Source organism: Lagopus leucura, unplaced genomic scaffold (genome assembly GCF_019238085.1).
Source record: "Lagopus leucura isolate 7727_CA_CO unplaced genomic scaffold, USGS_WTPT01 Super-Scaffold_806, whole genome shotgun sequence".
Classification (NCBI taxonomy): Eukaryota; Metazoa; Chordata; class Aves; order Galliformes; family Phasianidae; genus Lagopus; species Lagopus leucura.
Genome location: NW_024962260.1, coordinates 229,927 through 257,475, shown reverse-complemented (window position 1 = coordinate 257,475; position 27,549 = coordinate 229,927). Strand labels below are relative to the sequence as shown.

General features: G+C 38.7%; 1 protein-coding gene across 1 annotated transcript in view; it reads left to right on the top strand.

Moving 5' to 3' along the window:
* Positions 1 to 27,549, top strand: part of CIT (citron rho-interacting serine/threonine kinase) — a 69,581-nt gene that overhangs the window by 30,542 nt on the left and 11,490 nt on the right. The window contains exons 16-31 of the mRNA XM_042865722.1: positions 1,059 to 1,199; positions 1,592 to 1,717; positions 4,562 to 4,657; positions 6,393 to 6,509; positions 6,913 to 7,022; positions 9,762 to 9,936; positions 11,252 to 11,449; positions 13,600 to 13,653; positions 21,444 to 21,641; positions 22,090 to 22,283; positions 22,789 to 22,924; positions 24,083 to 24,187; positions 24,871 to 25,011; positions 25,205 to 25,312; positions 26,042 to 26,159; positions 26,405 to 26,569. Of these exons, the coding sequence (XP_042721656.1) occupies positions 1,059 to 1,199; positions 1,592 to 1,717; positions 4,562 to 4,657; positions 6,393 to 6,509; positions 6,913 to 7,022; positions 9,762 to 9,936; positions 11,252 to 11,449; positions 13,600 to 13,653; positions 21,444 to 21,641; positions 22,090 to 22,283; positions 22,789 to 22,924; positions 24,083 to 24,187; positions 24,871 to 25,011; positions 25,205 to 25,312; positions 26,042 to 26,159; positions 26,405 to 26,569 (2,182 nt within the window). The remainder of the gene's footprint in view (positions 1 to 1,058; positions 1,200 to 1,591; positions 1,718 to 4,561; positions 4,658 to 6,392; positions 6,510 to 6,912; positions 7,023 to 9,761; positions 9,937 to 11,251; positions 11,450 to 13,599; positions 13,654 to 21,443; positions 21,642 to 22,089; positions 22,284 to 22,788; positions 22,925 to 24,082; positions 24,188 to 24,870; positions 25,012 to 25,204; positions 25,313 to 26,041; positions 26,160 to 26,404; positions 26,570 to 27,549) is intronic.

The window sequence follows — 27,549 nt, the reverse complement described above, 5'->3', positions numbered from 1 at the left end:
AGGGGGAGGAAGCTGATATCTGAAATCCTTGTTGTTTTCACTATGCTTTGGGCTCTTGAGACATGTCAACAGAGTTTATTTTTACAAATAGAGCTGAGTCAGAACTGGAGTAGTGTAGAGAAATTCTGATTTGAAAGGCCAGTTTGGGTATGCTGTATGCTGCATGCAGTGAATTAGTGATCTCTTGTTTCTGAAGCCAAGGGTTTCAGATCCTTTTAACTCACTATAAAATATGTGTTCAATTTGGCTCAGTCTCCCAGTGTACTCTGTCTTAATTACAAAATCACCTTCCAGTTCAGTTACTCACATTATTTTACATTCCGTAAAAAAATTGAATGCTAAGGCTTCACAACAAAATAAAATACCTTAGCAAAGTAAGCTAAAGGAAGCAGCTAATGATTGTGGTGTGGTCAATCAGGCACTCTAAGAACAGCATGAGAACTTTTATTCTAGATGATACACTTTTGGGGGGTGTCTTTTACCAGAGAAGAAAGGATCATTGTGGTAATCCACTGACAGAGCTTTTCAAACTTGACACTTGCTCAGAAAGGGCTTTTTTTGAGGGTTAGTGGTGTGGAATATGGATAGAAAGCCAAAACTATTTAGAAATATTACATACAAAATTTCAAAAAAAGTCACACTTTACCCTGCTTTTCTCTTTTCAGTAATTCTAAGGAATTGTCCATAGGCCAACAGGTCATTCTCCTAGTGTTTTAGCAAGAGTATTCTGTCAGCCTTTTCCAAAAACTTGAAGTGAACTTCAGGATGGGCTGCTAAGTACATAGAGACAACTAGAAACTTGCAGTACAGCAATACAAATGTGTAGAGCTCCTGAATTTTCAGTTTTTTGTTTTGTGTGTGTGTGTGTGTGTGTGTGAAAAAGAAAAGACTTAAGTAACAAAAGTTGGGGTCCTGAGCACGTTTGTACACTATCTTACTTTTAGACTGCTAAGTGAAAGATCTGAGTGTTGACCATTGTGGCATTATGAGCTTTGACACAGCAAGAGTTCTTATGTGTATGTTTTTCTTACAGTACTGTTCTTTTCCTTTGGACTTAGGCTGTGAAGGCTAGCTCAGAGGCGACTGAACTGCTTCAGAATATCCGTCAAGCTAAGGAGAGGGCTGAGAAGGAGTTAGAGAAACTTCAAAATAGGGAAGATTCTAATGAAAGCATGAAGAAGAAACTGCTTGAAGCAGAGGTGAGTGAAAAAGGTCTGCCTAGTGTAAGGTAGTTATTGGGATGCGTCTCAGTTCAGGAACCCTCATCTGGATGACTGTGAACAGCTTGTATTCCTGTAGTAAGTCTTCATAAGAAAGTATTGTTAGACATCAATCTATTTTAGTCTATTATGTATATTAATTAAAACTACAATCTATTTATTAGAAGAAAGCTTACAGGGAATCTGATGTTATTTTCAGTGAGGAGCAGTAAAGACTTGTAATTGGGATAAGGGATTTGAGACATGATGAGGATTTCAAATATAAAAGACAATCATACAGTCAGCTTCAGCTGTTCTTCCAAAAACTGCTCATTGCTTTGTGCCAATGCAGTGTTGGTTAGCCTAAGTAGCATTTAGTAATTGTTCTGCAGGAACGGCGCCATTCTCTGGAGAATCAAGTGAAGAGATTAGAGACTGTGGAACGAAGAGAAAACCGTCTAAAGGAAGATATTCAGACTAAATCTCAACAGATTCAACAGATGGCAGAAAAAATTCTGGTGAGCAGAGGTGAAAATGAAAGATAAAGGGTAAGAGTTTGTGAGAAAGGAGTAGGAAAGGAACAGAAGACATAGAATTGCATTGAATAAGGTGGAAATTGTTGAACGAAGGGATTCTTTTTGTGTGCCATTCATACTGGAAAAGCTCGAATTCTGTTTGCATCTTTTAGTTACGAACTGTACCCTAACCCTAAGGACTGCACCTGTAATCTTAAGAGTACTTCAAAATTCTGGTCGTCTCAGTGGGAACACATTGAACTCAGTACAGGATGCTGCAATAATAAAAGCATTGATATCTAGATTTTAAACTAAATTGCAAAGGAATTTAGAAGGCAGGTCTACTTGAAATGCTTACTCCTTGTAGCAGTGAGAAATTAGTCATCTAAACTGTTCTTCTCCAAAGATAATATTTGTTGGGAATCCATTTGCACCCACATACCTCTGTTGGCATTTTCTTGTTTCTCTCTTTGTTAAACATACTAAGACTTCATATTGAATTGGTACTTCAGTGTACAGGGGACCAAACAGAAGATATTTCAAATACTTCCCTGGGACAAGAAGCTTAATCTTGGAGTAATTAAAATAATTTGCATTTCTAATGAGTTCTTTCTCTGTTGCCAACACGCTAAGAACAAAAAGGTATTATTTTTATTAGTAGACATACTTGAAGAAGGCCAAATGGAAATACATTACCTTCTTTGGACAAGTATGACCCACATTTGTTTTGGGTGGTAGCTGCATAGATAGACTTCAGCATCAGAATGTCTGGGAGCTCTCATGAAAAGGTAGAACCAGATCTTTGGTAGCGTTCTTTCTTTCAAATTGTTTTGATAACATGAATGCATGGTAAGTGGGAGACTATGGCTTTGCTGGGCACAGAGCCAACTTTATATTTAGGAATGGTGTAAAACTTTGAATTGTTGCATAAGCCTCTTGTGTATATTTGGGGATTGTTCATTGGTTTTGATTATGTTCTCTGTGGAGGAAAATCTGGAAGGGAATGCAGAAATATCTGCTGATTGTTTTACTCCATGGGATATGTTTAGCATTTCTCATAGTTTCCATGGAGTTCTGACGGAATATTGCAGAGATGCAAAGTTATTTTATAAAACGAAAAACAACCATGTCAAGCAGGCATTAAAGAAATAATCCTGTAGTGTCTTCCCTAGTCCATTGCAGCTGGTAGTCTCAGCTGATCCAGGAGCTACACGATATGAGTTCTTGCTTTCTTTTTCCTCCCCTTCTGCCCTCTTGCCTCAAGTTGATCTCTTCAAAGACTTCTGACTTTTCCTTGCTATGGAAAGGATAGCAGAGGAGCTGATGATACAGAATTGCATATAATAAGGTAGACTTATTGAATAAATTGGATTGGATTTGTGTAGCAGTCATCTAGTACCTAAGAAGTCCTGCTGGATCTGTCTGCATAGAATTAAATAAGCTAGAGAAGATACTTACTAATTCTTGAAAGTGTAGATTGCTATGATGCTAATAACAGTTGAAAGTTAGAGCTACATAGAGAATAGTGGTGAGAACTGGAATGGGAAAATATTACCTTTTAAGTGCAAACAGGCCTGTCGTAAGTTGGTGAAGCTCCTACTCTTCTAACTAGACTAAGCAGTCTAACACTGGTAGCTTTGAAACTGTTGCTGATCTTGTGGTCTGATTCTCTGCCAGGACCAGAAACGTGTGGGCCTCTGAGGGAGGTGAATTGTCCCTCTTGTTGCTGGGAGATGCATTTCAATTGCAAAAAAGCAGCAATCTCCATTTTTTGTAGAACTTTCGGGTACTTGGCACTGTAGATGACCTACTTTTGATGAACCTTCCTTTTGATTTCCTCTTCTGGAAAAAGAGGTCTACTGCAATTATTGGAGCAAAGAAATCTTTGTAGATTTCAAAATGAGGGGAAAAAAAGAACATGAAATGGAAATTTTCCTGTGCTGTGCAGTAGTGAAGGCAGGCAGGAGTCCTGCATGCATCCCAAAACCTGAACTTGTCTGTGCAGCAGCCAATACAGCAGCAGTGAATGACAGACCTGGATCTGCCTGCTGTACTAAAGAAATTGTTAGGATGGCAAATATGACAGTGAAGGAACATAAGGTTCTAAGCTCAGCTCCTGAGAGTTGTCCTATTGAAAGGTGTTTATAGATACATCCCCAATAATAGATTCACACAGCAGACTGTTTCTCTTACTAAAATAACTAACCTCTGAGATGCAGAATTATCTCAGTCCTTGCTGTGCATAGCTGCAACTATCGGCTGTGAGTTAAAGAGGTTAAAAATACTCTGGTACCATCTCCCATATATACTGCATCCTGTACTTCTCATTTTCAAAACAATTTATAAACAGTCATTCTGACAACATTTGCTTGACGAACGTGGCAAAGTAAATACTATTCCTGCTCTGTGAATACAGAATAAAAACATAACAGCAGTGCCCCATTATCGAGGCTTTCTGCAAGAAAGCAAAGTGAGAGACCTTGTTAAAAATAAATCAGACTTCCTGTGATGCCATGCCACTGCAGCTATAAGCGTTTTTAACTGCTTGTTTTCACAAAACATGGTTGGTCTGTCTGAGAATATGTTACTGGGAATCAGATTCTTATTGTGGAAGTAGAAATCTTGGTCTTTAGCAGTATGTTGCCTCTATAGTGGATAGGTCAGCAGCAATATATAAAGCTTAAAACTGATCACATGCAGCTCTGGTAACGTTTTTTTTCCCCTCTTTCCCTTTATGACATAATCATACAGTATAGAGCCTTAAAAAATGACAATGAATGTTCAGTGTCTGTGTTACACACATGCACAACCTATCTGTGTCTGAATATGAATCTCTGCTGCTTTTAGGAGCTGGAAGAAAAGCATCGAGAGGCTCAGATCTCAGCACAGCATCTGGAGTTGCAGCTGAAACAGAAGGAACAATTCTATGAGGAGAAACTCAAAGTAAAGAAAATCTTCTTATCTTCCCACAAGTTTTTGTGGGTAGAAGGGATTCAGGGAAAAACTGTTTCCTTTGGGCTTTGATTGCTTTGTCTTATGAGTTGCTGTCTTGATTACGGCTTCTCAAATGTTCAGAGAGATTAGTGAAATATGAGTGAGTTTTTCTTCTGGTCCATGTTCTTGTACCTTACCTGTTTTTAATGCTGTGTTAAAATAGGTGACATTTGAAATTAGAACTGTAGGAATTACATAATTGTTGACTGTAATTTGTTCATTGCTGACAAAATAATTCTTACTAAGTGGTTTTGGATCTCTCATCCTGAAAAAAAGTTTGGTTCCTACTGAAGATTTTCTGATTTAAGAGTATTCACACAGCCTACCTGCAAGTTTTACATTCTGTAAATACTAGAATGTTTCTAAACTTCCATCTTCTTGGAGCTGTAACATCTGCCAAGAAGCCACAGAAACCACCCACTTTGTTTTTGTCTTTTCCAGGGTAGCATAAGACTTTAACATACAGTTAGAAATAGAATTGTAGACACCACCTAAAACTAGGAAAAACAAATTGGGAAATGGGAGTATGTGCTGTGGTTAAGGATTTTTCTAAAGAACCTGCAATACATCAGCCAGTAAGTGCATTTTGTAAGGATCTGTTTTGTACTAAACATAACCTGTTTTCAGCAGTTTTTATCTATTACATTTACCTAGGACTTTACCTTTACATTTTAGCTTAATTGTTTGAGGATGTAGTCCTTAGGAAGGAAAAGGTATTTCTGTGGGAGAAACGAGAAGGGAAAAAGTGAAAGGATTTTCTGGTAGAGCTCGTGATATTCAGTAATGAGAGTGACAGAAAGCAGGAAGGCAAGAAGTAAATCTTGGGAGAAGTGCTAAGATGGGAACTAGAAAAGATGACAGAGCTTGGAATGGGGTTAAAAGGAAAAGACAGAAGGTGAATTATGGAGACATATGACATAGTAGGGGAGATCTGCAAGCCAAATGAAAGAGATTCAAGGCATGAGGTATTTATAACTGGAACGGTAAAAGATATCCTGTGGTGTCCAGGCCTGTGAAGTTCTAATAAGAGTCATGGCTGTAGCAGTTCTTTGTGCCTTTGAAAACCCGTCCTTGAAGAAAATGATGTTCAGTTTAACAACTGATTTAAAACTCTGGCCTTGCCAACAAATCACACATATTTAATAAGAGAATAAAAAAGAAAAAAAAACACAACACCAAATAGTTACTTTAATCCTGTGCCTAGTATTTATGTTACAAGAAAGGAGTCTTAGCTCACTCGCTTGGTGCCTCTGACCTAAAGAATCAATGGGGTCTCAGTTGCCTTCTTATGCATAATTGCAGATGACTTCTGAGCCGTATTGTTAGGGTGAGCACAGGTGAGCACATGCTTCCTTACCACCTCTGCTATGCACACACACTGAGGTATAGAGCTTTTTTGTTTTCTGTTGCACTAGTCTAGAATGCTTCTTGAGCACAGCGTAAATATCTTTAAAAATAAAATAAAATAGTCTTATGTCTTCATAAAACTTCATCATAAAATTCAGTCTTCAGAGGTAGCTGAGGGAGTTTGCTGTTTCAGGGTTTTCTTGCCATTGCATCCTGGGTCTAATGTTGCTTGAGATGTGATGAATTGCTTAAAAATAATCTGTCTTGATGATTTTTTTTCTGCTTTTCTGCCCTTTGAAATGGATGTAATCTAGACAAAAGTAATGTCTTCATTTAGGTTTTGGAAAACCAGATGAAGAAAGATCTTGCTGATAAGGAAGCACTTGAGAATATGCTCAGAAGGCACGAAGAAGAAGCGCGTGAGAAATGTAAAGTCCTGGCTGAACAGAAAGCGGTACGTGGCGTTGAAGTGGAAATCAATGTTCTAAGAGCTTTTTGAGACAATGATTTTTAGCAAGATAGCCTTGTTTGAGGTTTTGCATTGCTGAACTGTCTTGAAGGATATCTTTTAAAAGATGTATATATATTTTTTAATTATTACAAGGGATCTTCGAGAATATTTTCTTAAAAATACAATGTAAGTTGCTAATATCGTGGTTGCTTTCCTCTAGTTATTAAAGCAGCAGAGTGTACTTGCAAACAGCTTCAGTAGTTGCACCCATAATGCTCTTTTTCTCAGCCGTTTGATCAGTATTCTTTTAGTGTTGTTCCTGGAAAAAGTTCCAAAACTTTTTTTCAATGTTGCTTTTAAAATCACTTTCATGGTGTAATCTCAAAGGCACATTGCTTTTTTTCAGATGATCAATGCAATGGATTCGAAGATTAGGTCACTGGAGCAGAGAATTGTGGAATTGTCTGAGGCCAATAAATTGGCAGCAAATAGCAGCCTTTTTACCCAGAGGAACATGTGAGTATAGCAACTGCTATCACACTGGTCACCACTGAACAGTTCTCAGTAGGATCTTTTCTCTAAATACTGAGGAAATTCTTTGTTACAAGCTTGCTGTGCTCTCTGCTTGTTTTTCTGTAAAATGGGCATGTTCTTCAAAGAGTTGTGGTTCACTGCTGCTTCCATGTTTTCCCAAACATAACAAGCAAAATTGTTTGGGGCCTTTCTTGAGGATGCTAGCAATTTAAATGTCTAAAATACCTATGGAGAAGCGTATATACCTTTTTTAACATAGATATTGTTCATATATTAATATTTTCCTTGGCTCCTCTGGCAGTTACTTAATGTTCAAATGGAAAACATTACATATATTTCTGTCCTGCCTCATGGCTAAGAAGACAAGTGAAAAGAACTGAAACTATTAAGCCTGGAGTGTTTGCAAGGATGAGATTTATTTTTTTACTGCAGTGGGCAGAAGTAATATGGAGCATAAGACATCCCAACTTCAGAATTCTGTTTCAGTTCATTTTTTCTTTGTAACACATCTCTGTGGGATACTACTTGACAACATCTAATGCCATCTTGAATCAGTGTCAACAGCAATTGCTCTTGTGGTGAATTCTTCTTTGTTAAACATGGAGGAAATCTTGGACCTTTTCCCTATCAAATCTTTCTGTACTTGAATTCTATTTTGTTTTTCTCTTCAGTTCAGATTCCTTATTCTCTTAAAAATGTTTTTGCTTCTTTAATAACGTAAAAGCATTCTACTTCAATAGAAGCAGCACAGATTGTTTGATATGCTTTGCAGGATAGGGCTAAAATAGCATTTGCTTTTACTGAGTTTGGAGAGTCATTGAGTTTGGCTGTCTGCATAAGTGTTTTCAGTCCATCAGCTGCTGGATGCAATGTTGGACAGCACTCTGCCCACTCTGTGGGCAGCACTTGGATGGATTCACCTATAATATTGAATAGAATCAACCAAGATTGAATTTTGGCAAAGTGTTGCTTTGTTTTTATTTTTTTTCTTTTCAGTGCTGATTATGCCTCCAGATATATAATGGTTCCAATTTTTACTATATTTCAAATATCTGGCAAGTTATTCTAGCTTGAACAGCCAGAAATATTGACAGAAATAAGTGGAAATTCGAACTGAGTTGCTTTATGCTCCAGATGACTTCTGGTTAATAACACATGAAGTCTGCTGAGATGGGAAAAGCTATAACTCATCTGCAGTCTGAAATGAAGCACAAGCAGTGTCTCAGCACATACCTGGGAAACATATGCAAGGTCCAGTGCTGCAGTCATTGTGCTGAACTGAACATAAGATCTCCTGTGAGCTAGGTGAGCTAGATGATCCTCTGATAGAAGGACACTTCATTAGAGTTCAACAGAAAGCAAGAAAAATAAAATAATGCTTGAAAATATTCCTTGGGATAGTTTAAGAAATATTGTCAATTAACCTAATGTTGCTGAATTGCTAGAAGATATTACAGAATCAACAGCATTTTGAGAGGAAATTTGCTTTCTTATGCCTGTGTTTATAAAGGCAGATAGCTAATGAGTTTGTACTTATTTTGTGAATTGTGGTGGTGAATATGTATGAATCTGTTGTTGGACTGCATTTTGAATCCACAAGAGCTACAATCAATCTGAGCATGTTTGAAGTTATTAGAATTTAAGTGATTTAAGCCCTTCAAAGGCTAGTTTGTTGGCTAGTTGGCTAGTTTTTGTTCCACCAATATCTGAGGGAGCTAATGATAATCAGCTTCCTGAGCAGGCCGCTCATTTGACAGTTCTGTCTGCCAATAATCTGTAGAGATAAACTAAAAAACAACAACAACAACAACACGAAACACAGGGTGACAGGGGAGGGTTCTATGTGCAGTGCACAGAAGTGTGAGTGTGAGTCAGAAGACTTGGCTTCTATTTTTAGCTTTTTGAAGTCTTCTCATTTGATCTTGGGCAAGCCACATAATTTCTCTGAGACAGGACTAGCAGCAGCTTATCTCACAGTGAACTTGTTAAAATATTAATTCATTAATATATGTAGAGCTTTGTTGGACTTTAAGTGGAAAGAAATTTCCCATTCATGATAAAATAATTCCTGGAGTTGTAAATAATGTAGAAAGAGTGATGTTTGTTTGTTTTGCATGAGAATATCCATTTCAAATGCTAATTGTTGCTTTTAGCAGAGGTTGCAGGCTCAGAATTCTTATGCACACAGGTAATTATTTTCATTCACACTACAGATGAAGTCTTTGTTTAGAGCCAACAAATCACTGCTTCGATGCTGGTCAAGTTAAAAACTTAGTCTAGGTCCGTTTCATCTTCTAGGAGCAAACAAACACAAATCCCACCAGAAACCCTTCAATCTCTCTTATCTCATGGAATTATTTAGTGCGAAAGCAACTATTCTTACCATTCATTTTTCCTCTGAAGAAAAAGATGTAGGAATTGGTGAAATGATAAGAATGAAATATATCTTAAATATTGTGGTAGATAATCATGTATAGAATTTTCTTTTTTTTTTTTTCCAACTTGCAAACATGAAATTTTAATGGGCATATATGGATGAATCTGTTAGTACGTGGATCTTTTGCTGATGGAAATAGAGAGCTGGCTTCTTTTTGCATAGAATTTAAGCTATGAGCTTCATGTTCAGTGTAGTAGGGAGCTTGTGCTGTGTTCTTCCCTGCTTCACTACATTGGAAGGCCTTATGTAAAGATGCTTTGGGTTTCTATTTTTTCTCCTATCAGGAAAGCCCAAGAGGAGATGATTTCAGAGCTCAGACAACAGAAGTTCTACTTGGAAACCCAAGCTGGAAAGTTAGAGGCCCAGAATCGAAAATTAGAGGAACAATTGGAAAAGATGAGTCACCAAGATCACACTGACAAGAACCGCCTGCTAGAGTTGGAGACTAGGCTGCGAGAGGTGAAAATGAGTTTAATCCTTCCAACCTTCTTTGAATGTATCTCATTTCAAGTATTACAGCGATGATTAGAATTAAGTTGTCTTAGTTCAGCGTGTCCTAAAAATGGTATTTTAACATGTAATAATTTATTTTAGTCTAGCAGTATTTTCCCCCCCCAGGAATTCTTCTCCTGGAGGGAGAGGAAGTACGAGAGATTGTTCATTGGAGTAAGTGTTAAGCTTTCAGATCTTCTTGCTTTCTCAGAATCACATTTGTATTTTTTTCTACAATATCATATTTTTCAGCTGGAGTGATTATGGAGTAAAGAATCAAAGCTTAGCTATGTGCAATGATCGGCTTAACTGTAGGCCTAGGGTCTACAGAGTAGAAAACAAATGACACACCAGGAGTGCTGTATGAAAACAGGAGACCCGTTCCCTCATGTACATTTTTCTAAGGTTTTCAAAAAAATTAACAGGAATATGAAAACCTGCATTTTTTTGTGACCTGTGCCACATTTTTAGTCCTTTAGTTTTATATCAGCTTTGAATTCCCTTTTAGATCTTTTACCTTCTCCAGTCTTGCTTTGATAATTTTCATTTCAATCTGAAATTTTGCCTTTAGCTAAGAGGGTTGGATGACTTGCACTTGGCCTTGTTTGACTGGAAGTTGGCTGGGACCAGCCTAAGATTTCTGGCAGGCTTCTCTCACATCTGCAACACAACAGAGTCACGTGGGATGCAAACATCCTAAAGAAGGTGCTAAAATTTGGAATTGATTTGAGCACCAAGGTCTGCTTTGCTGGTTGTTCATTTTTCATCCATTCTTGGAAACAACACATTTATCCTTGACTATGCCTCAAGAAAACCTTGACCAAAATCTACTCACGTAAACCCAGAGCAAGGTTATTTGCTTGGTTTCTTCAAAAATAACCTAAATAGATATATATACAGGTAAAGAAAAGTGTTGTCTTTATGTCTAAAGATCCTCAAATGCAATAATTTCTGTGAAGAAATGTCAGCACAAACTACTTCAACTGTAATGCTTTTTATATCGGCGTGTTATATGTGATATTTGAGTCACAGCTGGAACTTTCTTGTTTTCTTTTTTCATTTCAAAACGCTTTTCATCTTTTTCAAAGCAAATGAGTGGCTTTTAGCAGACAAAGCAGCATCCTTGACTTCTCAGTCGCTTAAGCAATCTGTGCAGATGTGATTTTGGAATAGAAATGGCAGTGTCATCCTGAAGGATCCTGAGGTTTGAAATTAGGTTATATTGCCTGTGTTTTTCTTTGTAAGTAACTTGCGTTTGGATGGTACTTTTTTCATTCTTCAGGTTGGTCTAGAGCACGAAGAACAGAAGCTGGAACTTAAAAGGCAGTTGACAGAATTGCAGCTGACACTCCAGGAGAGGGAATCTCAAATTACTGGGCTGCAGGCTGCACGGACAGCCCTGGAGAATCAGCTCCGTGAGGCCAAAACTGAACTAGAGGAGACCACAGCTGAGGCAGAGGAAGAGATTCAAGCTCTCACGGTGAGCCCTAACATTGGTACTAGATTAGAACTAAGAAGGTCCATGTTTTATAATGAGGTTAAATATGTATTTTACTCTTTATTTCTTTCATTTTTCAGAAGAAGGCACTAATTGTGTGTTGAGTTGATAGGGGCAGCTATGTCTAAGATGTCCAATTTTGTCTATTAAATTAACCTTACGTGTGCTCCTGGTAGTTCTGTCATTGGTGCCTGAAGAACATGATTACTTCTGTGACGAGGTGAAACTACATATGAAATTGTTATTGCTAGGAGCTTTGTTCTCTGATTTACTTATTTAAATAATTTATCACAAGTTTGAAGGTACTTGATCAGAAATGTTTTGATGATTTCTTTCTATAAGCTTACCTGCTTTATACTTGTTTTGAAAAACAGCAATAACGAAAACTAGGAAAATAGTGTTGCTAAGCACCCTAATTTTATTCCAGTGTTTTAAAATTGTTATTTGCATTTGGTGACATGTGTGAATGACATAAAGGAAAAAGGAAAATTTAAATTGCCCCCTTTTTTCCCCCCTCTTTGGAAAGATAATTCTAAATTATATGCTGCAGGTTGCTGTCTCTTGAATACAAAAAGATGCTTTCACACTGCTTGATTCTAAGAAATATTTCCTTCAGAAAGGATTCTGAGGGCAGCAGGGGGGAGGGAGAATATGCTGACCTGCTGCTTTGCCAGCTAACCCTCACTGAGGGAGCAGTCTTCAGTGACCTTCAAATCCAGTTATTTTGAAGTGTTGAAAATGTTCATTCTCTTTGTCCAGTAACATTTGATAAAATAATTGTTATTCAGAATATTTCTGCCATTGCTATGCGTTAGAAAGGATAGTGGGGATTTGCTGAGCTAGGTGCTTGTATGAGCTTGGTGCTTTGGGTGGGGGAATGGGAGAACTATGCGCTCCGAGTTGCTCTTAAGCAGGTGCACGCTGGCAAAGTACTGCAGCAGCACCAAGGCTTAAGAATAACTCATTGGAACATGGCATCTGTTTCTTTTTGCTCAAAATCGTTACGGTCCTCTGCCAGCTGAAAACTTTGCATAACTGCTAATATCACTGCTAACAGGGTGATGATTATGTGCTTGATACCTTTACCTTCCATCAGCAGCAAAACAGATGAATGTATGCGACCTGTGTTCACTCAGTTACTGCTTTGGTTAATTTGGCAAAACGGTAGTGCTCTTGAAGCAGCTGTTGTAAGATAGCGCAGTTCAGTGGGCTTGGAGTGTTGATGATGTGGCATTTTTTTATATACTTTATTTTTCACATTGCCCGTTGTGGTAACATAACGTATTAGCGCTCGTATTTGACTTCCGCTAAAGAGTTTTTCCTGTTTAGCCTCTTAGCTATGACAAAAATGCTCTGAATGAAGAATAGCTGGGTGTGCCAGCACACTAACCTTCCATTCGTTAAGGTTTCAGATAGCATATGATATTTTACTTTTCTTAAATCAGTTTGATGGTCTGAATGAATTCTGAGAGAGGCCATGAGGCTGAAACAAGAACTTTTGCTTTGTCATGCTTTGCTTGTAAACGAGGAAGTAAAATGGTGCATGCAATACTGCTTTCTTTAAAATAAATGCATGTACTTTTCAATACTTTGGATGCTGTCTTCCAAAGAATTGATTATTGTGTTTCATCACTGCTTTTTAGAGAGGCTTAGGATCAAATGGTGCTTGATGGTAGGACTCAGGTAGATTGGCAGTGCTGTTTGGGATAGCTTGCATTATGCTTCATTGTAGTTTTTCTTTGCAAGCATTAAACTGTATGTGGTATTTATTTTGTGTGAAATACTAATCTGAGTATGAAAGTAAAACCAACTCAAATTTATATCATGAATGTACAAACTTAACGTGGAATCAGTAAGTGATCTGGTGACCATTTAAGATGGAACGTTTTATATAACTCAGTTCTTGAGTTTGTACATTTTTCTAAGTAGCTCAGAATTGGGAACATTTGATTAAGTAGGATGTGACTCTTGCTAATCAGTTCTTTGTCACTATAGAGTACTTTCATAGCGTGCAGCATCTGCCTTCCAAACTTTGCTTGCTGGTAGATTGTTCTGCAGTTTGTTTAGCAACAGCTGTTGGATTCTAATTCTCATGTATGAAAAATTGATGATTAACTTCTTACCTCCTTTAGGCACATAGAGATGAAATCCAGCGTAAATTTGAAGCCCTTCGTAATAGCTGCACAGTGAGTATTAAATACAGATCATTGAATTATTTTGAAATTAAGGATAAGGAAGCAAACAATTTATGACTTACTCCTTGATGACACTAGTTCCCAGTGTGGACTTTTGTCTTAAAGGTGTTAGGAGCTAGACTGATTGGATTTGATTGTTTTTTAGGCTTTGGGTAAACCTCAGTTGTGAGGTTTTATTCCATTTGTGAAATTGACACTATTCTTCTTTTTGGAGAAGAAAGTAAATTAAAATATCTCATTGCAGTGCAGCTAATAAGAATGGTGTAGCAGCTGCAAAAATGTTTGTAGGTAAAGATGTTTTCTACTCACCAGGAGAAGAAAAGATCTGCCTGTCCAAATCCTGAGCTGCATTGTAGATCTAGGCCAGAGCTGATGGAAAAGCATTCTTGCTACTTTGGGTTTTATGGGGAATTTTAAGACTGAAGAGCCAAAGTGCGCAGTTCAAAATGATACAATGATGTGTGGACTTCTGTTCAAAGAGCAGAAAGAACGTGAGGATCTTAATTTCTACCTTAAATTACTTGAGGTCTTTTGACATGTTTTTCTACACATTTCATCAATCCAGGACAGGGTCTTTGACTACTGATAGGAATTCTTGCAAATTACCACTGTCTTCAAACTTGATGGAGAGTCTGTCTTCCAGTGACGTGAACTACAGAAATGTTGATTCATCTGGATCAACACTGGCTGCTGATATTTCTAGGCTTTTTTTCCTTACTCATACACTCTGTAAACAGAGCATAACTGCTGGGTTTTTTTTTTTTCAGTCTTGATTGTTTTCCCACTTCTGATTTCCTCAAGTTTAATTATTTTGTGCTGGATGACTAAGTATCTAGCATAAAGTTTTCATCTTTCAAAAATATCATTTTAGAGTAGCTGTGTTTTCCACAGTTCCTTTTCAGCACTGAGCAAGGGGATTCTTGTATTCTGTTCATAGAATATATTGATATGAAGCAATGAGAAAGTAGGGCTTAGCAAACTGTATTAATCTCCATCCAAAGTAAATTCTACAAGAGAAACTTTGCTTTTTGTCATCCACTTTGCTTATGCTGAATGATCTTTTGGCCCCGTGCGTTGTCACACATACTACATCCATAGCTATCTTTTCTGTTGTTTGTTGTCTTGGCCTTTTTACAGAACGGTGGCTTTCTGTGGAAATACTTGTCATCTCCATGCAGGCAAAAACCAATTGTGTTCTGCTGTAGGCTGCCTTCCAAAGGTTGTAACCTGTTATCTCATTATAGTGGAGTTTTGGCGTTGTAAGTGTGGCAGGCAATCTCCAGCAGTCAAGACTGACCCATGACCCATGTTCTTGGCTGAACGTGAGCCAGCAGTATGCTCAGGTAGCTAAAAGGCCAATGGTATCCTGGCTTACATAAGAAAGTGGGTCCAGGAGGTGCTCATCCCCCTGAACTCAGCTCTGGTAAGGCTGCATGTCAAGTGCTGTGTTCAGTTTTGGGCCCCTCACTACAAGAAAGACACGAATGTCATGGGGTGTCCAGAGCAGGGCAACAAAACTGTGAGGGATCTGCAGCACAAGTCTTATAAAGAGCAGCTGAGGGAGCTGGGATTGTTCAGTCTGGAGAAGAGGAGGCTCAGGGAGACCTCATTGCTCTCTACAGCTCCCTGAAAGGAGGCTGCGGCAAGGTGGGGGTTGGCCTCTTCTCCCACATAACTAGTGATGGGACTAGAGCGAATGGCCTCAAGTTGCTCCATAGGAGGTTCAGGTTGAATGTTAGGAACAATTCCTTTTCAGAAAGAGCAGTCAGGCACTGGAATGGGCTGTCAGAGAGGTGGCGGAGTCACTGTCCCTGGAGGTGTTGAAGAAATGCTTAGATATTGTGCTAAAGGACGTGGTTTAGTGAGGAAATATTGGTGGTGGATGGATGGTTGGAATGAACGATCGTGGAGGTCTTTTCCAACCTTGGTGATTCTATGGTTCTAAAAGACGATAATAATGCTGAGAGGTTTGAATGTTCTGCATAAAAGGATTTTTAAGTGTTGTGCACTGTGGGTCTTTTAGTGGCATAAGAGAGACCATGCGTCAGACATCCTCATCAGTAACACATTAGTGAAATGGTTCCTATGTGAATAATACATGCTCATCATTCATTCTCTTTCCAGCCCAGGAAAATCTGTGTATAATTTAATTGACCATGGGTAGAAACTTTCTTTTACCGTGTTGTAAGTAGTTGTAGCTGTCTGTCCTTTTTACTGTAGAGTACTGAGAGAAATGATAGGACAGTCTTGTCTTGACAGTGAGGAATCAAGGAATGTTTGTTATGGTGCCTTCACCAGATATTTCAACCTCATTTGTATTGAACCCTGACACTCAAAATGTGTCTGCCTTCCTAGTCCCATGGCTGCACTGTTATTACCCTTTCTTTTGCTAAGCTCTCTGACCCAAGTCAATACTTCTTTAGGTTCTCCTATTTGTCAGTTTTAAATCTGATCATTGCTGTATTGTTGGTCTTAATTTCTTTTGTCTTTGTGATTTTTGTATTCGGTTGCTTTGATAGCTCTGCATTGTTTCATCTTGCAACGTGTCTTGTTTACTGTTGGAGCCAAAAAAAAAAATATACTGGCTTTTGCTTTTTTCCACAAAGACTTCAATTGTGCAATAAGTGATAGGATACGTAACTATAGGAAAAATGGCAAATTGTTGAACCTGCTCTACACACACACACACAGATAAACATGGCCAAGCATACAGAATGATATTTTATTGTAATCTTGTCACAGTGCTGGCTCCTGCCACAAATCCAGTGAGGGGGAAAGGACTATTCCTCTTCCTTTAAAGAATTATTCCGTGAAAAACATTGCCATCCTTTTTGAGCTTTAAAAGTTGTTTTCTTGGCAATAAACAAGCACTCTAGAAATAAAATGCATTTTCTTAAATAGGGAGATTTACGTTTTTGTCAGTTATTTCCATCTGGCGTTTAATTATTGCTTCTTGTTGGTTCGTCAACACATTTGGAGTCAAGAATGATACTAAGTTATCTAATGATGATTGGATTCTTTCATGAAGGAAACATTCAGTAATTTCGTTCAGAAATAATTCAGGAAGGAGGCGTAATTTCTATAAAAATTTAGGAGAAAATGTGTCCCATAAATTATATTTACAGTCAGCTTAGTAAAATATTAATGTTATTCTGTGGACCCACCACCTGTATTTTCCATTTTTATGGGGAGGGAGAGGGGATAACAGGCCATTGCTTTTACTCTAGAAAAGAGAGTGGCTTTAAAAAGTACTAATTAGATACTGCATTTTCCTTTGCTCAAGATTTCATCATTAAAACAAGGGTTACCTCCACTCCTTGAGGTTCTTTTGTCATCATTGTGTGTTGCTATCTTAAGCATTAACAAGCTTGATTCTGTACCTCTAGGAGATTAGCAAGGCATGAAAAAATTTCCCTTCTGACTTCAGTCTAAAATCCAGATTCCATGTTGATTCAATTAGCTGACATACAAGAGTAAATCTTACACGTTCAAAATTATGTCCAGACATGTTATATACTTTTGGTAAATTATCTCTTCTCTCCCAAAGATCTTTCCCACTAGCCTAATACCCAGGCAAAAACTTCTTTATGGCTTAGTTAAATTGATAAAACAAACAAACAAACAAATAAGCGTGCATGCCCGTGAGTACATGTATTTACAGCTGTCTGTTGTTGGGAGGGGCCATTTCATTTAATGAAAAATGTTACTGCAGAAGTGGAGTTTTTGTAGTTTGGCAAAGCATCATAGATTTTGAGGGTGTTGCAGTGATACTGCTGTGAAAGAGGCCAACGGGACCTTCTGTGTGCATGACTGCCATGATTTGAGAGTGAGGTTTGTGTTTGGAGTGGCAGCTCATCTTCTGAGGACAAGGATGGAGGACTGCAGGAGACTGTATGTTTTAAGGATGGGTTGGTGTGGGAAGGAAGGGAACACAGACAGTGAAATATTCCACTGCTCTGCAGCTATTAACAGGAGCAGTGTCCTGCAAGCTATGCCATGATGAATTTTTGGAGACTGAAATTTCAGTGTAAGGTATTTTTCAAGTCACAGATGTTGTCTGATTATGGAGAGAGGAGGAAAGTGAGGAATTAGTTGTTACATATTCATCATCTAGGTAGACGTACAAGACCAGTATCTGTCTGCAGCTGTTGTCAGTAAGAGGCCTGATATTCTGCTCCATTAAGATGCTTGGTATTTCTCTGCTAGAAAGGCTTCATCTCTCAGATCCACATGTAATAAGTTAAAGTGAAGGGCAGTCCTTTCTCGTGTGCTCCTTATGATAACTTGGGGATGTGAGATAGTTTTGTTTTTTTCCTATTAACTTCTGACAGCTAACGTTTCAGTAAAGATCGGGGTGGGGACTGGAAATGGAGTAAAATTCTGCATTCGTTTGTAAGTTCTGAATGAAGATTATGCTAAAAATTGAATTAAACACCAAATAACGTGTTGCTGATAGCATTCTGAAGCAGTTAACCTTGTACTGTCCTAACATTTCCCTGTGCATTTATTGATGGCATCTGAGAACAGAGACATCTTCCTGAAAGATCTCAGCATAGCTTTGGAGAAGCTTGCAAACTGCACTTAAGAGTATTCTAAACCTGCTTCTTTTTTTTTTTTTTCCTTTCCCATGTTATTTTGACTGTAGTTTTGATGCAGAGGATGGATTAAATTTTGTACATTGTGTATGATATACAATATAGAAACACTTTACCCCTCTGATACTGTGCAATGGGGAGGGAATTGTGCTGAGTATGGTCACTTTTGCTGAAGTTTGTTATGCTTGGGTTACTCTGTAATGTTTGAAATGAGGTACCATCTTTGGTATCTGTATGAAGATAAGCTGTGTGCTTAGATGCGGTATGTAGTGAACAGTCTGTCAAGTTTGGTGTGGTCACGTTAGATTTTTCTCAATTTTCTGGATTTGTTGGGGTGAAGATGAACATAGATGTACATGAAGATGCACGTAGACTGAGGAGAACATTTTGTTAGCTCTGTGAGTGATGGTGTGATGTGAGTGCAGATGTGCTGCCTAGATTGCCTGGGAGTATTCCCCTAAGCTTTCAAATGTTTGGTTGTTTTCTGAAGACTTTTGTAATAATGTTTTGGATTTTAAAAAGCTATAATAGTGTTTCATTGTAGGCTTTCCTTAAATATAGATTTACAAATTTAACTTCATAGCTATAGCTCAGTTTTTTTTGTTTGTTTTGCTTGGGGAGTTCCCTAACTGGAAAGAAAAATGCCTAAAACTATTAAGTCTTTTCAGGTATGGGATTCTGGCATAGTTGTTTGTATGTATGTATGTATGTATGTATGCCTAAGGTCACATCCCCTATCATGTGCTCTTTGGTTTTGGTTCCCAGGACAGGCATTTACATCACACATTGTCTCATTTTCCTGTGACACTGTTACCTATCATCACTTAAGCTTTATAGTGTTTATAAACTCTGTAACCCTATTGGATTATATATGCCTGCAGCTAGATTTAAAACAAAATGTTGTCAAGATATTTTCCTTTTCCCTGTAAAAAAGGAAAAAAACAACAGAAGATTATGAGAAGAACAACTCTCTCTTTAAAATAAATGAATAAACTCTAACTACATTATGTTATGTAGGTTGTACATCGTGTTCCGAATTTAAGCCAAGTCACTTTGGTGGTTTGGTTTAATTTTGGTTATATCCAGAGAAAGAAGTCAAAATCTTAGAACATAGAATAAGGGTGAATAAAGTTTAAGCCATTAAGTTATTCAGCTGTCTTGAAATCACAATCATAGAATGGCCTGGGTTCAAAAGGACCACAGTGCTCATCCAGTTCCAACCCCCTGCAGTGTGCAGGTCACCAACCAGCAGGCCAGGCTGCCCAGAGCCACATCCAGCCTGGCCTTGGATGCCTGCAGGGATGGGGCATCCACAGCCTCCTTGTAGTTTGAAGTACTGCATCTTTATGTCACCATACCAATTTTGGATTTACCCCTCACGTCTCTTATATTTCAAATATAGCATAATACACTTTATAGAAAGTACTTGAATTAATATATAAAATGAAAATGGAAGAGACCAAACATCTGTAACAGATTGCCTGAGACTCATTAGTGTGGTTAAATAAGCAGAAAATAAAATAAAGGTAGAAGAAAAGGAAGGGTATTATCTGATCTGGCAGCTAGGGGAAATTGCCTGTGTTGTTTGTATGAATAGTGGGTAAAACACTGTAAAAGCAAGTGTTCTTCTGTTCCTTTTTGGTTTCATAAATACATTTACAGGTCTCCCTATGACACTTTGGCACTAAGATATCCTTATGATACAGTCTGAGTTCTTTGGGAATTTGACTCAAAATGCGTATTTTGAGCAGGGCAGGAAGAGTGCTCAGGAAACATCCACATGAGCAGATTTTTATCAGCAGCGTTCTGTTTTAGGGGGTGTTTAGAATCACTTTGATTTGACCCCAAACGTGTGGATAGCAGGAATCTCCCCTTCACCCAGCAGAGAATAATGGCACTTGGACTTTTTCTGCCAACAATCAAATACTGCTAATTTAGATCTGGGAGAGGCATGGTAAGAAGCAGCCAATCCCTGCTTTACAGATTCTTCACAACGAAGTCGTTGCCATCTTTTCAGATAGCTGAGAAGAGACGTGCAACACTTCGCTGCTTTATTTATTTAAGTGCTTGACTTGTAAATGTTCCAATTCCCTACACATTTGAATGTGGCCAACTGTGTTCTGAGGGATTATATTTTTTCCCATTTAATGAAGTGTTTATTCACCTTTCTTTGACGTCTAGGCAAAAATGCCTCTTGAATGTATTTCTAATAGTTGAATGTTCATTGTATAGAACTTTTCTAGTTTCTGAAATTCTTTTTGTTCCCATTATTCCGAGGATCCTTCCCCTTCTGTTGTGATGACATTTTTTTAGTTAGGAGGTACAAATATTCACCCACCCAGTGCTGATGGCCTTTCACTCATGAAAAATTAAAAAGAACAGTGAAAAGAGCCCACTGTTGTTCCTGTTGTTCTTTAAATTGAAGCAGAATGTGGTTTAAAGCATTGTAGTACAATGCTATTCTGATTTAAGAGATAAATGCTTCCTCTTCATTAAAGGCAAGGCTATTGTGCTTGTTGAATTTCTGCTTTTCACTGATTTTTCTATTAGTCTGTTGTGCTGCCACATTTTTTTCTTCCTATATCCTATGCTGATATTACTTTGATGAAGTACATTTCTCAATTTTTCTGCTTTTTCTGGCTACATACAATGCTGTTTGTAGTAATCTCCACAATTGCTAGAAGGATTCACCAGATTACACTGCCTTCTTTGTCCCTCTTGTTCAATTTTCTTAAATATCACGCTTCAAAAGTCTCTGTAAGAAGTGTTAGCCTCATTTTACTAGAGGAGAAATTAAGGCAAAAAAAAAAGAAGTGGTTTGGCAAAAGCACACTGAGTCAGCAGCAGATTTGAGAATACAACCAGAACTCCTGACTCCTAGCACAGTGCCTTAAATAAGGCAGTTCTCTCTCAAAGAAGTTGTTATGGCCTATTTATACTCTAAACAAAACTTAAAGAAAATTTCAAGGTGTTTTCTGCACGAATCAACTCTGTTTGTAATCAAAGTGCTCCCACTGCATAAAATCTGTCATTATCGTGTTTCATGTGTGTAAATTTGAAAAGGGGGAAAAAAAAAAAGAAACCGAGTGGTCTTCTTGCTTGGCAATAAAAATGTTCCTGTGAGAGGAGAACACTTAGAAAACAACCTGCACTCACTGACTGAATCTAATTTATCTTTCTTTCTAGGTGATCACAGATTTGGAAGAACAGCTGAACCAGCTCAGTGAAGACAACGCAGAACTGAACAATCAGAATTTCTTCCTGTCCAAACAACTTGATGAGGCCTCAGGGGCCAATGATGAGGTTGTCCAGTTGCGAAGTGAAGTTGACCATCTCCGTCGAGAGATCACTGAGAGAGAGATGCAGCTTACCAGTCAGAAACAAGTAAGGATTTATGGAGATCTGGACTACAATCTTTCCATGATAGCTAGCTGGTTATGTGAAAGGCTAAAAATTATGTTAAATCTGACAGCCTGTAGAGAATGAATATGCTTCTAGGGGCAGTTCAACCAATTATTGCTTCCTTCCCCAAGTACTTGAAGGAATTGAAAATTTTTGTTACTTCTCTTTGTATTATTCTGCGAAGAAATTTTGCATTCTGAAGGTATCATAACGTAGAATTATTTAATTTTGTGACCTTGGCAATTTCAAATCTTCATAATGAGATTGAGCTGACATTAAAGGCAATCACAAGTTGGAAATAAATGGGTTGTGATTTACCAGCTTATGTTTGCTGCCAATTTGCATGTACTGTAAGTTAAATGGTAAGGCTGAAGCTTAAAGTGCATGCTTGATGTGGGATGTGAGAATTGATAGGAGGATTTATTTTTAGACTATGGAGGCCTTGAAGACAACATGTACAATGCTGGAAGAGCAAGTAATGGACTTGGAGGCCCTGAACGATGAACTCCTGGAGAAAGAGCGTCAGTGGGAAGCTTGGAGAAATGTTCTAGGGGATGAGAAGTCTCAGTTTGAATGTCGTGTCAGAGAGTTGCAGAGGATGCTGGATACTGAGAAACAGAGCAGGTCTTTTGTCCCCTCCTCCCCTTTTATATTAACTTGTATGCATATGCTCTATAGAAGCTAGTACAAAAATATATTTGGAATAGGATATGGGAGTGGGAACTAAATATAAATTCTTGTGAAGTAGTTCTAAAAATGGTATATTAGTTAATAGTCATTCACCAGTAATATGGTTCCCTTTGTTTTTTTGCAAGTAAGTGATTCAGGAGGGTGTGGTATTTATCACTGGAATTTATAGAAGTCTTCATCTTTTTTTTCTCTTTTACTTTATTACATGAAAAGTTGGTCCTTGCTCCAAAGTGTAACTGTAGAGTCTTGAAATTTTCAAGCAGCTTTTCTAGAGTGGGGCAAGGTTGTATAATACAAGTGTTGCAACAAACAGTCAGCCTTTGTAAAGTAACATCTTGAATTTGAGGCAAACCTCTGAAAGTTATTTATGCCACTGCATGCTAGGAAGAGGTCAAACCCAGAAAGGTGTTAGGTAACATTGTCTTCCATTTTAATTCAGAGTGAGAGCGGATCAGCGTATTACTGAATCTCGCCAGGTGGTAGAACTAGCTGTCAAAGAACACAAGGCAGAGATTCTAGCCCTCCAGCAAGCACTAAAAGAACAAAAACTCAAAGCTGAGAGCCTTTCTGATAAGGTAAGCAACTTTCAATCCTACGCTTTCATTACGAGCTGAGATACCTTTCTTTTATAAAGATATGATTTCTAGAATTGTGGTCCTGAGCAGCTTTTTCAAGATGCGAGAGCAAGTTAAATACTGTAGATCAACAGGATAGAATTCTAGCTTCAAGCCAAAGACCTAGAATTTAATTTTAGAACAATAGAATAGTTCAGTTGGAAGGGACCTACAAAGAACATCTAGTCCAACTGTCTGATTACTTCAGGGCTATCTGCAAGTTAAAGCATGTAATTAAGGGCTTTACCAAATGCCCTTTGAACACTGACAGACACTGGGCATCAACCACCTCACTAGGAAGCCTGTCTCTGGTATTTGACCAGCCACACGGTGAAGAAATGTTTCTTAATGTACAGTCTGAACCTCCCTTGGTGCAGCTCTGGGCCATTCACTTGCATTCTATCCTCAGATGGTAGGGAGAAAGAGGCACCTCTTGCCTCTTTCAATGAGGCAATAGGAGAAGAGGCAATGAAGTCACCTTTTGGCCCACCTTTCTTCACATTGGACAACCCACTTGTCCTCAAGCCTATCCTCACTGAACATGCCTTCTAGCCCTTTTACCAGCTTTGTTGTTCTCCTCTTTCTTTTGGATTCTTTCAAGTATCTTAATCTTTATCCTTTTAATGCTGTGCAGAGCCCAGAACTGCACACAGTATTCAAGATGAGGCTGCACCAATGCTAAATGTAGTGGGATAATCCTCTTGTTTGACCGAGTGCCTATGCTGTGTTTAATGAACCCCAAAATGCCATTTGCACTGGGGTCCATTGGGGTCTTGGCTGCCAGGGCAAGCTGCTGGCTCATGTTGAGCCTACTGTCCAGCACTCCCAGATCCCTTTCTGTGGGGCTGCTCTATAGCCATTTGTCTCACAGTCAGTACTTGTGTCCTTTTGAGAATGGCTGTGATACCAGATGTGTACAGTGAGTTCTGTCAATAACTTGATGTCAACACTTGAACAGTGGCACACCAATTTTTTTCCCCTTCAACCCTTTATAGTAAGTAAAGGATAATTGTATCATTTTTCTTCTGTGTGTGTTTTGTGAGGTTGAATTTTAAGATTGTGAAACACTATATTTATCACTCTTTTATGCTGTCCTGATCATCTGTCCCACCTACTTAGCTCAATGACCTGGAGAAGAAGCATGCTATGTTGGAGATGAATGCACGCAGTTTACAGCAGAAGCTTGAGACAGAAAGGGAGCTCAAGCAGAGGCTTCTGGAGGAGGTAACCTTGTAAATTCAAGTTGTAACTTCAGAAGAAAGTTCCACACTGTGGGAAGGACCGGATAAAGCTGAGTCAGTAGCAGTGTTGCACATCCATCCTTCTCAATCGTAACTAGACAATTAATGAAGATGGAAGTTTTGTTTTTACCTAAAATTTTGCAAAATGTGTGGCCACATCAGGGAGTTACAAAAGTGAACTGCTGTGCAGGGGAAAGTGGGCTGGGAGCCAAGAGTTGACAATAAGGGCTCTTCAGCCAGTGGACACAGTACTTGAATGAGAATGTCAAAGCAGATCTGGTGATAGTAATGGTGATTGGGTTCAGCCAGTGTCCCAGTGATTATTAGAGAAGCTTGTAATGACAAGGCATGTCCTGGATCACACCTGCAAGGCAGTGTCTGTGCCCAGACAAGGCTTTCCTACACCAATCAGAGGACCATAGCTTATAAACAAGTCTGGAGCCAATGTGCTGTGGGTGCGTAGCTGGAGACCACAGATGAGGCTTTGCAAAGCTCTCCATGATTTAGCTTTTAAAGAAGGTCCAAGCTGTGCAATCATCTTTTTTTATTTCTTTCTGCAAAAAAAAAGAATAGCATGTAATAGCTTTTTGTAAAAAAAAAAAAAAATAAGGACAGCAAACAACAACAACAACAAACAAAAAAGTACCACTTTTTTGCTATTAACAGCAGGCAAAGCTGCAGCAGCAAATGGATCTGCAAAAGAACCACATCTTCCGCTTAACTCAAGGTCTGCAGGAGGCTCTAGATCGAGCAGATCTTCTGAAGACTGAAAGAAGTGATCTGGAATATCAGCTGGAAAACATTCAGGTGAGGGTGAGGAAACAGAGGGCAGGACTCTGTGCTCCCCGTTTAAGGCGGAATTTTGGGATATGACCCTTTCCTAATCCAGTATTTTTCAGAGTCATGAGATACGGTACAGTATTTTTAGCTCTGTTCTGCTATTGAGTTGTTTGTTTCTGCTGTTCAGATGAAATTTCTGACATCTTTGTGTGGTTCAAAGGTTCTCTATTCTCATGAAAAAGTGAAAATGGAGGGCACTATTTCTCAGCAAACCAAACTCATTGATTTCCTGCAAGCAAAGATGGACCAACCAGCAAAAAAGAAAAAGGTGGGTGAAAGAGGTTTGAGAGTCATAGAATTAAATGATGGCTTTCCATATAGCTATGTGCTGTGTTTTCAAAATTTTCTGTTTTATCTTTTTTTATGTGTAGCATAGATGTGTCATTTGAGCATTCCAAGTTAATGAGGATAAGCTTTGCTAGGCAGAAAGTCTTTCATGTGTCCTTTGCAGTACCTTATTATTCCCAACCCAATAGCTACAAGTCAATGAGGTTGTTGTAGGAATACAGAGCTTTAACCGTGCTTTTTTTTCCTTTTAACAGTAAGTATGTATGTGTGTATGAACATATTGTGCATCTAGAGTGGCTGTCTTTTAGCATAGGATTGATTAGTCAGGTGATGTGACTTGTGTCACGTCTTTGTCATAAGCAGTTCTGTCATATTGAATTAAGTAATTTAAATTAATTTTAACCACATATTTTGAGATCCTCTGTTTAGATGCTTTCGGAAACTCAGCATGTGAGTACTGGCAGGTAACGTATGTCCCCCTTTAAATTAATCCATATCTCAACATTTTCTCTCCAGTGCCAATATGAACTAAAAATCCATCCTTACTTATATCAGAATTACCATTAGGCCCTCTGGCCGGACTGCCACTAGCTAGTTTCACTTTGCCTAGTTTAAGCCATCTCTTACTAGGAGTTAGGAGTTGTCTGTGTGTTTCTGTTGCTAGGGCCTGTTTAGTCGGCGGAAAGAGGACCCTTCTTTACCCACACAGGTTCCCCTGCAATACAATGAGCTGAAAGTGGCACTGGAGAAGGAGAAAGCTCGTTCTGCTGAGCTGGAGGAGGCTCTACAGAAAACACGCATTGAGCTCAGATCTGCTCGTGAGGAAGGTAGGAGTTAACAGAAAAGGTGAATCTGGAGGCGGCGCACATTTTTTGGTCTGAATACATGCCTTTAATTGTGTGTCACTGTAGCAGTAATGTGTTGTTTAAATTCTAACCTACTGCAAAGAAGATGCAGGAAGGCTACACGTTTTTCTGCTGGTTGTAACCATTGAATGGTCACATAGAACCACTGCTATGAGCTAGTGCTTCGTGTTGGTTATGCTAATGAGTGGTGTTTATCTCATCTGTAGCTGCTCATCGGAAAATATCAGACCACCCTCATCCATCCACTCCAGCCACAGCCAGGCAGCAGATCATCATGTCTGCCATAGTCCGCTCACCAGAGCATCAGCCTACCCCAATCAGTCTGCTAGCTCCACCCTCCAGTCGCAGGAAGGAATCCTCCACCCCAGAGGGTAGGTCCTTGATGAGCTTCTCTGTTGTATGTTTTCATCTTATATGGGTGTGATCTCTCTCTCTCTCTCCCTCTCCTTCCCCCCTCAATATTTTTGGTAACAGGAGAAGATTTGGTTAGGCATAAAAGGAAGATACCAGTTCAAAGACATAGATATCTACTTATCTAGAAAAGGAGATATTGTTTCTCAACCTTCTGGCTAAGATCAAGTGTAGTACCTGTAATGCCCTTCCATTGCTTTGAGAATGGATGTGACAGGGTCATCAGAAAAAGTGAACAGGTTAAGGGTTCTGCTCTTTTATACTTATCTAACTAGTGCTCAAGAATGAATGTCAAACAGGGAGACTTCAAACTAAAATCTCCCAGTCTTCAGTTGAAGGTGGGACAAGCCAAAAGCACACACTGGTCTGGCCATCAGAGGTAGGTGGGGAAGCACAGGGTGCTATAAGAATGAGTAGCATTGGCATAGAAAGATATCCTCAGTGGCAGATAAAGGGAAAAGAATGATGCTTATTGATGAAAAAATGTGCTTTGAAGGATTGACTTTGTTCATTAACAACCAAAAATACAGAGTAGAACCACTGTCAGGTTCTGTTTTAGGTATGCTTTGAGATATACCGCCACTGGTGGTTAGTATGAAGGCATAAAAAGGAAAAAGATCTGTGATGTATTGATTACAACAGTATAGGTGCTGGAGAGTTTGTTACCTATAAGCAAAACTGTGATTAGTCCAGCACATCTTTAGGAATTGGAGGTAAGTCCAGACTTGAAATTCGGTTGGATTGTTCAGCATAATCTTGCTACACCAAAATAGCAAAGTCAGCTCTACAGTCTGTTTTCAAGTGGCATCTTCTGTGCAACTGTAAAAGGTAATTACTGAAGTAGCTTAAGATTTGCAGGCTGCAAAGGAAAATAGGCAGTGTCCTTGTTCATCAGGGATAGAAATATGCAGTCACCTTGGCTTTAAAATGTCAAAACCTA